This window comes from Juglans microcarpa x Juglans regia, chromosome 3D, assembly GCF_004785595.1.
Source record: "Juglans microcarpa x Juglans regia isolate MS1-56 chromosome 3D, Jm3101_v1.0, whole genome shotgun sequence".
NCBI classification, from domain to species: domain Eukaryota; kingdom Viridiplantae; phylum Streptophyta; class Magnoliopsida; order Fagales; family Juglandaceae; genus Juglans; species Juglans microcarpa x Juglans regia.
In genome coordinates, this window is record NC_054598.1 from 32,642,235 (window position 1) to 32,653,822 (window position 11,588).

Sequence of the window (11,588 nt, forward strand, 5' to 3'; positions counted from 1 at the left end):
TTAGATCAAAATTCTTTCCATATCTTTGGACGAATAAAACTAATAAATTTGATCCTAAATCCTTACTATGTGTGTTTGTGGGTTACAGTAACAAACATAAAGGATATAAATGTTTTTATCCGCCTACTAGAAGAATGTTTGTATCACGACATGTTGCTTTTGATGAAACTCAGTTCCATTTCAAAAATTCTGCTAGCCTTCACGCCCACTCACACCTTCCGGGAGTCATCTCTATTTTTACAGAATGGTTGGACTTTACTTCTACATGCCCTATGACTATGCCTCCCATCAAAGATGCCTTCAATCTTGTACCTGATTTTCCTTTTATTCTTGCTAATGTTTCTTCTGCTCAGGTTGCATCCCTAGAAGCTCAAGCTCCATCTGCCCCGTCAATTGAACTTCCCATTGCATCATCTCTGTCCCCATCATCTCCTCTTTTTACTTCTCTCACAGATAATTCTTCACACACTGTGGTATCACCCATAGCTCCACATCTCTCCATTGTCCTGGACTCCTCACCATCTCACTGAATGCTCACACATCTTCAAACAGGTATTTGAAAACCCAATCCTAAGTAAGTCAACTTACACACTACTTTGTCCTTGCCACAGGTTCCTAAAAACATCCGTGCTACCTTAAATCATGAAGGATGGCATCGTGCCATGCATGAGGAGCTCGCTGCCTTGAAGAAAAATAATACCTGGACGTTGGTTCCTCGCACCCCTGACATGCCCATTATCAACAATAAATGGGTTTTTAAATCTAAGCTTAATGCTCATGATGAACTTGATCGCCTTAAGGCTCGCTTGGTCGCCATTGGCTACCATCAAATAGATGGTGTTGATTTTCTTGAAACATTTTCTCCCGTTATTAAATTTGGTACTATTAGAACAATTTTATCCATTGCTCTTGTGCGCAAGTGGGAAATTCGACAGTTAAATGTCAAAAATGCTTTTCTCCATGGCTACCTTTAGGAATTTGTTTTCATGGAGCAACCATTAGGGTTTCTTGACCCCTCCTACCCCAATCATGCTTGCAAATCAAACCGTGCCTTATATGGTTTAAAACAAGCCCCAAGGGCTTGGTTTGATCATTTTAGTTCCTTTTTACTTGAGTTTGGTTTTTCTTGTTGTATATCTGACCCTTCTCTATTTTCTTTATGCACCCCTAATGCAACTATGTTCCTCTTTTTATATGTGGATGACATTCTTCTTACCTGTTCCGATTCCGATACTTCAGTACTAAATCACTTTGTTCACGCTCTTCATAGTGAATTTGATATGAAAGATTTAGGACCCTTGCATTACTTTCTCGATATACAGGTTACTCATAATTCTAATGGTCTCTTTCTATCACAGACTCAATACACCTTGGAAATATTACGTTGGGCTTAGATGACAGATTGTAAAACTGCTGTCACTCTAATGACATCCAAATCTAGGGAGCTGGGCACTTCTCCTGCTTTCTTAGATCCTAAGCTCTATCGCAGTCTAGTTGGGGCCCTCCAATACCTCACTCTCACGCGTCCAGACTTGGCTTTCAGTGTCAATCTTGTTGCTCAATACATGCACAATCTATCCGAGGCTCATTTTCAAATGGTCAAGCGGATTCTCCGATAAGTTCATGGTACTTCCAATCTTGACTTTTAATTCCTCGCCAACTCGAACTTGATCTTTATCCTTTTGCCGATGCTGATTGGGCTGGCTGTCGAGAAACACGCAGCTCCACCACAAGATTTGACACTTTTCTCGGTAAAAATTGTATTTCCTGGAGTGCAAAAAAGTCTTGCTCATACTACTGCCGAGATGACTTGGTTAGTTGCTCTACTTCGTGATCTAGGCTTCCCTTTAGACAAGACTCCCTTGCTCCTCTGTGATAACCTTAGCGCCCTCCATCTCACCTATAATCCTCTTCATCATTCTCAAAGCAAACATATTGATATCGATTACCATTTTGTGTGAGAACATGTTACCTTGGGTCTCATTCAGACACGCCATGTTCCTACATCTCTTCAGTTAGCCGATATGTTCACCAAGCCCTTATCTCACGCTCACCTAATCGACATTGCAACCAAACTGAACCTCCTCCAATAGCGACTTAGTTTGCGGCGCGGGCGCCGGAGGGGGGGGGGGGTGATAACAGACAACTCACATCTGAGATCATGCATGGGACAAAGCTTGAGATCCCGCATGGGACAATGTCTAACAAAGGCAACCAGGATTCTATCCTAAGAAAAACTCAATCAGCTCAGCCATTAAGAAGAAAATCCTCTCTATAAGGAAGTCGATCGTTGGCTAAATAATCCTTACAGCTTGTATAATTTATACTTTCCTTCTCTAAGCTTTGTACGCACACTTTGGGTACATATAAACCCCTATTGTACACATCCCCATCATAAAGGAAAATATTCATTTTATTTGATCTATTCTTTGCCTTCTTTAGGAACAATTGCTAATCTATAGCAAAACTCTTAATGATAATATCCTTGATTACAAGGGTTATTTGTCATTTGGATAGAGTTATTCATTTTGGATAGTTATGATAACTTGCCTTCTAGTATTAGGTTATCTATTTTGAGCATCGTTGCATTGTTGACTGCCATGTGTGCGACTTTGTTTCATACTAGTCATCATGCTCGTCATTTCCATTAATTGTGATATCAGCAAATAGAAGAAAATCATTAGCTTCATTATATTCAATTAGTTTTTAACTGCGTAAAATTTTTATTCAATATTTTCTCTCTCATTTTCTATGCAAAATCCAATAAAACATTTTAACTCAGACTATTTTATTACTATTTACAAATCATTCACAAGTCTAAGTTGAGTCAAGCCTACTATATAAATTTGACTCGTTTAATATTTGAACTAATATTAATAATTACGAACAACCAATTTATTAAATGATTAGCCAAATATATATTATATATATGGCTTTCTTGGATGAAAGTGTATAAAGTTTGTCGATTTTCCAAGAAAAAATCCACATTGATGACCGTAAACAATACGAGTGGATTTATACGTCATTTTTAAGCAGCTCTATATATGTTGACTCAAACCACACACACACTGAAATGTACCACTATTGTAATGGGTTAAAGGCAAAACTGTCTTCAAAATACAATGAAACATAGAAAATTTCTGTTGTTTCACAATCTAATGACCACTAACTCAGAACAAATGGAAGAGACCAAATCTAAATTTCCCTTCCCAAATCCATGAATTCAAACATACCACTATTGTAATTATTCACGTTTGTTTTAATCAAAGTAAATGGCAAGCAACAAACAACAAGTCCAAGCAAATGTTCATAAACTTTTTTCCACTTTATTGAAAGAGTACAAGATTGGAGCCTGAACACATTTCTCGAGCTAAGATATGAGTTCAAATAAGCATCCAAAACTTAAGGTGCCAGAGGCAAAATAGGAGCTCTCGGAAGCAAAGACTCAACCAAGTGCCCTCAAAAGCTCCTTGCTTCCATCTAAACAACAATGTATCAAGAAGAGTCACGGACTCACTATTCATCTGGCCATAGGTAGGGATTTTATGGCCACGTGGACGACATACACTCATGGCAGACTGGAAGACTAACCCTATTTGAGGAGCCTATTTCTTCTTAGCCAAGCTTCTAGAACGTAGCAAAGAAGAAACCTTGTTATTATCTACATGTTGGTCACACGTGTCTTATCATGTACATGTTAAAAAGAGACCTGATTATGTAGATTTCCTCATGCCACTACCCTAATTTGTACGCTATCGTGCTCATACAATGCTCATGCAAAGGTTGTTCAAAATGTTTTCATAACCTACCCTACTTATGTTTTTGGAATAGCTTTCACATACATTTTATTTGGATTCCACAAAACCTTATGATATTATATCTCGTTTAAAAGAGTGATGTTGATCGTTTTAACAAAAAGGCAGGTGGGTGTGTGTCTCACAACCCTAAGCCAAGAAGTGGCATTATCTCGGTAGACCTGTTATGGTCACTTAATAGTATATAATAACAGAGTGTCATCCTCTGGGTTGATGTTGGGCAATCAATGTGTTCGGCCGAGACGGTAATACTCTTGGATCATAAGTCAGCATCTCTTTGCTAGCCGATGCTAGAGGACGTTGTAGTGAAGGATGGATATGCGAATCCAAGTGTCACTTATTATAAAGTCTCATGCACGGTCATTACTTGCAATGTGGCGAATGGAGCCAGGGTGTGCACACGATCATTATAGGGAAAGTTGTGGCGCATTCGTAACAACGAAAAACGGTTTGAGATATTTGACTTGGTTAAATAGAGTGTTTGGGGTTCTCAAGATCACGAGTTTTGTGTTTTGTGTTAAGTATTGGATATGAAAAATGTTTATGGTGTTGGAAATTATAATGATTATATTCGCTTAATATTTTGAGATTATAGTTAATATGTGCTTGGTTTCTTCATTGATTTTGAATTTAAAAGCATGCACATAAGGATTTGTTCCTATTGATTAGGGGTGCTGCATACGCTAAAGTGAATATTGGTTGCTCAATTCCTTTCATCGGCAAGTTGGCATCATTGCCTAGATTTTCAAATTTCTATTTTCCTACATATTTCTTGTCATCATATGTGTTGTATGCCTTATCATAGCTCTTAACATATTGGGGTTTCTTGAAATCTCACCATGATAGTTTCACTATAATTTCGCTCATCCGAACAGTAGACTTTGATGTAGATCTAGAACGTGAGGGTGGTTATGTGTCACAACCCGCACCCAGAAGGTTATGGAGTGAGGTCTTGCCATTAAAAGTCAAATTTCCAATAATCCAAGTATAGACTCCAAACAATAAAACACAAAAATTTTCAATTTCAAAACACAAAAAATAATTCAAGTTTTTCAAATCCCAAAATAAAATTTATATTAAAGATTATATTTTAACCATTTTTTAACTTTATAATTTTATTTATTCAACTTCTTCTCTCTCATTTCTTAAAATTCTATAAAACATCTTAGCTCAAACTATTTCACTACTATTTATAAATTATCTTACTGTTATTCACAAATTTCTTTTCTCATCTCATCTTATGTGTAACCAAAGTCGGTCTAAAAGTTTTGGTCAAACAATTGCCTAAATACCTTGTTATTTAAATTTAGAATGTTATATGTTTCTTCTTCTTCTTCTTCTTCTTCTTCTTCTTCTTCTCCTCCTTTTTTTTATTTTTTTATTTTTTTTTATTTTTGAGAAATAACTTGAGGATGGATTAATTGGAAGGATCATCTGTTAGTTTTTTATTGTTAAAAATATGTAGAAAAATCATAGATTACCATGTGTTAACCTTGAAATTTCTTAAAAAACTAAATTACTTTTTTTAAAATTAAATATTTATAATAAAGAAATATATTTTATATTTAAAATAAAAATATAACAAGAAAGAAAACCTTAAGAACCACCCCATAGTTGCTCAAGTATTCAAGTTATACCAGTCTCTAAAGTTTCATATTTTCTAAAGGAAAAATTAATATACATGAAATAATTTTAAATAAGAGATATATATTTTTTAAAATAATTTATAAGAACATTTTGCCAAAATATATTTATTATAAAAAATAACTATAGAAATAATTATAAAATAATTATAGCTATTTCATTATTTTTTCTAAAACGGTTCTACAGTTTTAGGTTGTGTTTGGTTGCAAGACTCAGATGAACTCAATCTAATTTTAAGATAAGTCTAACATCTAAAAACTCAACTCTCAAATAAACTCATTTCAACTCAAAAACTTCTTACACGTGAGACTCACAATCTTTTTCAACTTAACACATCTTTATACGTGAGATACATAATTTTTTTCAACTTCTCATAAAAAATATTAAATTCATCTTAATATTTAAACATATTTTAAACTTAATTTAGATGAATCTTATATAACTTCATCTACTACTTTAACTCATTATTATATATAAAGAATCAAACTCAACTGCTCAATATTCAAACTCAGCCTTACAATGAAAGCTTCACAAAACAATCACTTGTTTTATCTTCTATTGCCTCGTACACAGCAGTACTGATGCCTTTCAGTCAAAAGCACGTTGGCTTATCTGGTCCTAAGATTAAAATATAGTCAACAGGCCACGTTATTTAAAAATATTAAATATTTATGGAATGATAATGTTAGAGCCACCGCCGTTCCTGCTAGTCTCTAGTATCTGTTTTTTCATGTATTATTTTTGAAGTTATTTTTTACATAAATTTTTTTATTATTTTTAAATATTTTTAAACAATAAAATAAATTTAAAATATTATTAAAAAATATTTTCTTAATCATTTAAAAAAAAAAAAAACTAGTGTTGCTGTTAGGTGCTCCCTCTCGGGACACCGGTGGGATTTTTTTATTTTTTATTCGTCAAAAGGACACCAATTACGTGTATTCCCAGGTCGTACACTCCCAATTTCCAAAGATGACTTGCACGGATTATTATATCCAAAACAGTCAAAGTCTGAGAGCACAAGTTTGATCTAACGACCCAAAAGCATTTTTATTTTTTACTATAAATTATGAATCTTTGGCCTACCTTCCTACAAGGAATCAAACCTCGACCACCACCTGAGACTCAGATTGGTTTTCTTTCTTTTCCCAATGGCTCCAACACTTGCTCATATTCATCGTCCTTTGCTTCTTCTTCTTCTTCTTCTTCTCGTCCTTGTTATGGTCTCCCATATTCCTTCTGCAAATTCTCAAGCTTTTCACAACGTAACTGTGGGTTTTTATCTCGTTGCCACTAATGACAGCTTCCCTTGGCCCACTTCACCATCTGGAGATTTTGCATTCGGATTCCGCAGCCTTCCAGGTCAAGAAGACCAGTTCCTTCTCGCAATCTGGTTCGCTAAGATACCAGACAAAACCATAGTTTGGTCTGCAAACAGAGATCACCCAGCAGACCAAGATTCAATCGTGAAGCTAACCACCACCGGACAGCTTGTGCTCACAAAATCAGATGGGTTGTACTTGTGGGGTTCCGACAACAGAGGAAATGCGCCGGTATCGCACGGGCCATGCTCGACACTGGAAACTTGGTGATAATGAGCACAAACTCAAGCATCATATGGGAGAGCTTCAAGAATCCGACCAACACCATTTTACCGGCCCAAGTATTCGGTGTTGGGAACAGCCTTTTGTCTAGTCGATCCGAAAGCAATTACCAGCAGGGTAAATTTCAGCTCCGTTTAACTGATAATTATGATCTGATGCTTAATCAAATCGATGTATATACCAAAAACCCTTACGGCGCTTACTATAGAGATCAGAACGTTTTAGAGCTGATATTGGACAAGTCAGGCTATTTACAAATCAGGAGCTCGCCGAGTGGAAATATATCAAACCTTACATCAGAGAGCGTGGTGAATGGGGAAGATTCATACTACAGGGTAACACTCGATTTTGATGGCGTTTTAAGACTCTATGCTCACCCAAAGAAATTCAATAATAGCAACCCAAGCTGGTCCACCGTCAGGTTTGTTCCTGAAAACATCTGCCTCGGCATTTTTGACATTTTAGGGAGTGGCCCTTGTGGGTATAACAGTATCTGCGCATTGGCTTCATATAGTAAGATAAATTGCCAATGTGCCCCTGGGTTTTCTCTCAAGGATGTAAACGACAAGTATGGTGGCTGCAAACCAGACAATATAAGCTATATGCAGGAGTGTGACCAGAAGGGATCTGTGAGTGCAGAGGAATACTATGAATTATTGGAGATGGATTTCGTGGATTGGCCTTTAGCTGACTACGACCTGCTGCAACCTACAACAGAATATGAATGCAGGACATCTTGCCTGCGTGATTGTTTTTGTGTAGTCGCCATTTTCCAGGACCCAAAGTATAATGATGGTATAGGAAGATGTTGGAAGAAGAAATTACCGCTTTCTAACGGCAGATTGAACAGAAGTACCATCGATAGAAAAGCTCTGTTCAAGACATTGAAATCAGAATATAATAGCTTCTCCCAGAATCCGAATCGGCCGAATCCCGGCGGAGGAAAGCAGAATAAAGAAATATTGACCCTCACTGTACTCCTAGGCGCATCTGTATTTTTTAACTTCTTTTCTTTAGCTTCAATTTTTCTAGTTGTCTGTTGCTTGTGGCAACGAAAACTACCAAACTTCTACAGTGTCTTAAACACAAAAGACCCAGAGATGAATTTACGTTCTTTTACATACAAAGATCTTGAAGAAGCCACTGATGGGTTCAAAGAAGAATTGGGTAGGGGTTCTTTTGGCAATGTTTACAAAGGGGTATTTGTATCGAGTTACAGCAAAAAAGTTGCAGTCAAGAAATTAGACAAAGTTTTGAAGGATGGAGAGAAGGAGTTCAAAACTGAGGTGACTGTGATCGGCCAAACTCACCATAAGAATCTGGTCCGGTTGCTTGGCTACTGTGACGAAGGTGAACACCGACTTTTGGTGTACGAGCTTATGTACAATGGCTCGTTGTCGAGTTTTCTCTTTGGGGTGTTAAGACCAAGTTGGCAACGAAGAATGCAGATTGCCTCAGGAATTGCTAGAGGTCTTGTGTACTTGCATGAAGAATGCAGTACTCAAATCATTCACTGCGACATAAAGCCTCAAAACATACTCTTGGACGATTCTTTTACGCCCAAAATTTCAGACTTCGGATTGGCAAAGCTATTGATGAACCACCAGACTCGCACTGTCACCGGAATCAGGGGGACTAAAGGGTATGTTGCACCAGAGTGGTTCAGGAACACACCGGTCACTGTAAAGGTGGATGTCTATAGTTTTGGAGTCATGCTGTTGGAGATCATTTCCTGCAGAAGATGTGTGGAAATTGAGATGGAGAAGGCAGCAATACTAATCGAATGGGCTTACGAATGCTATAACAAAGGGAAGTTGGAGAAATTGGTGGAAAATGATGAAGAGGCTTTGAGTGATCTGAAGCAGGTCCAGAAGTTGGTGAAAGTGGCAATTTGGTGTGTTCAGGATCTGCCATCATTGAGGCCATCCATGAGAGAAGTCACTCATATGCTAGAAGGCATTCTTGAGGTTTCTGCACCTCCATGTCCTTTCCTCTACAGCTCAATGTCCGGATCCGATCGTTAGTCATCCTAGGCAGGCAGGATTTTCAACTAATACAGATATAATATCTATCAAGTATTATTTTCTGTAATCCTTGAATTATTTCGCTTCTACTTCTCAGATTCCATAACTGTTCTGTCAAATAATCGGCAGTAAGAGTTGAATCACTTATAGAGTTGTGGTTATTTCATGTAGATTAAAAAGACTATGTTTTAGGTAGGAATTTGATAATTGTGTTCTGATATAGATTTGAATTTACGATTGCTGTATCGACATTTCTTAGTTGGTTATGCTGATCTTCTTTATTATCTGTCCAAAATCGTTTATTGTTTCCAAAGGAATCCGATCGCATTGTAGTTTCTGTTTGAAGGCTTGGGAAGAAACTGTCCAGTGAAAAAGTGGTCTTGGATTTGGCAGCCCAACTCAATGCGGACACTTCAGAGGCTACAGTGACCTTTTCACTCTTCTTGTTCTTTGAATCCATGTTTACAATATGAGGAATCTTCAAACGATGCAAGTGGGCCTTTGGCTCAATATCTGTGGCTTTGAATTTGATGCAATCATATTTTATAATGATGGTATTTTAGTAACATATATGCAAAGAGCCAATTATCTGTTTCCTAAAAAATAATAATTATGTATCTCGATTGCTTATGCACTATTAATAATAATTATATATGTAAATAATATTGTTAATTATTAGAATTATTAATGGTGATGATCAAGCTAATTCTAAAGGAAATACTTCTGTCCCTGCTGGGTGTGGTGGAATATTAATATGTGATTCTAAATTAAGGAAGTTTTCTAGCTTTATGGCTTTTCAGTTAGCTTGGGTATGTATGGTACTAATTATAGTACTTCTGCTGAATTTGTTGCTTTAAAATCTAGTGTTCTTAATTAATTTATGCTATCAATTGAGCATATATATTATATATAGTTGATTTGGTGATTGAATCGAATGACTATTAATTTGTTAGTGTAATAAAAGGGGCACCCATTCTCCTTCTCTCAGGGGTTATGAGTCTTGATGGCTGATACTTAATAGCCAACCAACGGTTACACTTAGAGAGACTATTATATAGCCCCTCCCCCTGGTGGATTAGACACTTGCATCACAAACAAGTTATCTCTCTCAAATAGTTCTTTCTAGTCCAGACATCTAGATTGTGGAATTTGTAAGTGTTGCTCTGGTCTTACCACATAGCACACTCCACCATCGATACGGGAGATTACGGATGAACAACAATAATGATAGGGAATCTGTGAAACAACTACACTAGATCCAAGATATTTCCAATGAGGTAATATCGTTTCTGCTGTGTACTTTGATATAGTATTTCTAATATTGGTATCCGAGCTTATTCTTAGTATGTTTTCTGATTTTATTTATTAATTCAGCATGTAGATAGAATATTTATTTTTTTGAAATAAATTTTTGCATGTGCTTATTGAATGCATACATGCCATGATATTATGAGATAATTTTTTGTCACATTTATTAGGCATTTTATTTTATGTTATAAATTGCCTAGATTTTATTTATTAATTCAGCATGTAGCCTACGGTTTAGCTAGATGCGAGATCCTCTTCGATACTTTAGATAACGAGCAAATGGAGTGACTCGGGTTAGGTGTTGAGATAGCAACTAGACTAAGATCTGTAAGTTGAATTGAGATTAGATATACGCTCTTTCTTTGGAAAGAGAACTCCACCGTAGCATGTATTTTATACTACATGTACTTTTGCGACAAACAGTAGAGGTGAGTGAATGGATCACTGCTTTTTGACCATGTGAATCCTGTAGGTTATAATTGATGATCTTAATTTATTTATGCCCTTAGGAGACTTTTGACTATGTCACGAGATTGATATTTTAGTGTTTGCCACTTTGGTATGTTATCTATGACCATGAATGATACGGTCTAAAGAAATATTGTTGAAAAAACGATTGAACTAAAACTAAATGATATGAGAGCGAATGGAAAACTATTTGGTAACACATCGATAATGGTGTGTACTCACTGCCGTCAAGTTATGTTGCTTCTTGGGAGTTGCAATATAGCTGTGAGTACATCATGTTTTATGGAAATTGAGCATTATTCTGAGTCATTCAGAGTCGAAAGGGATTAGGGATACTTATTGTGATGTGACCAAATGAGTCGGGGCATAATGAGACATTTTTTAGGGATGTGGCTATGATGGTCTTCTCTTAGAGAGATTTGGTATAATGCTCCCATTTTTCTTTTACAGCTGTGCTTGATGGTCGTACAATCTATTTGCCAGTATAAACAAGATTGATAATATATTGAGAGATATAGACCTAGGGTCTTGTATGTGCAAGTGAGAGATGTAATAAAAGGGGCACCCATAGTAGAGACCCCTTCCCCGTTACACTTAGAAAGGCTATTATATAGCCCCTACCCCCTTGTGGATTAGACACTTGCATCACAAACAAGTTCTCTCTAGTCCCGAAATTTAAGTTGTGAAATTTGTGAGTGTTGTTCTGGTCTTACCACGTAGCATAC

At 36.6% G+C, this 11,588-nt stretch overlaps 2 protein-coding genes across 2 annotated transcripts; both read left to right on the forward strand.

The window, feature by feature from the left end:
* Positions 1-278: 278 nt before the first annotated feature.
* LOC121255230 (uncharacterized mitochondrial protein AtMg00820-like) lies at positions 279-974 on the forward strand. The gene is made up of 2 exons (XM_041155506.1): positions 279-473; positions 612-974. The coding sequence occupies exons 1-2, from the start codon at positions 279-281 to the stop codon at positions 972-974; spliced, it is 558 nt and encodes a 185-aa protein (XP_041011440.1).
* A 5,531-nt stretch (positions 975-6,505) lies between these two features.
* LOC121255901 (G-type lectin S-receptor-like serine/threonine-protein kinase LECRK4) lies at positions 6,506-9,336 on the forward strand. The gene is given in 2 exon segments (XM_041156453.1): positions 6,506-7,022; positions 7,025-9,336. Coding segments are annotated over 2 exon segments (2,475 nt in total). The 5' UTR covers positions 6,506-6,610; the 3' UTR covers positions 9,088-9,336.
* The last annotated feature ends 2,252 nt before the right edge of the window (positions 9,337-11,588 follow it).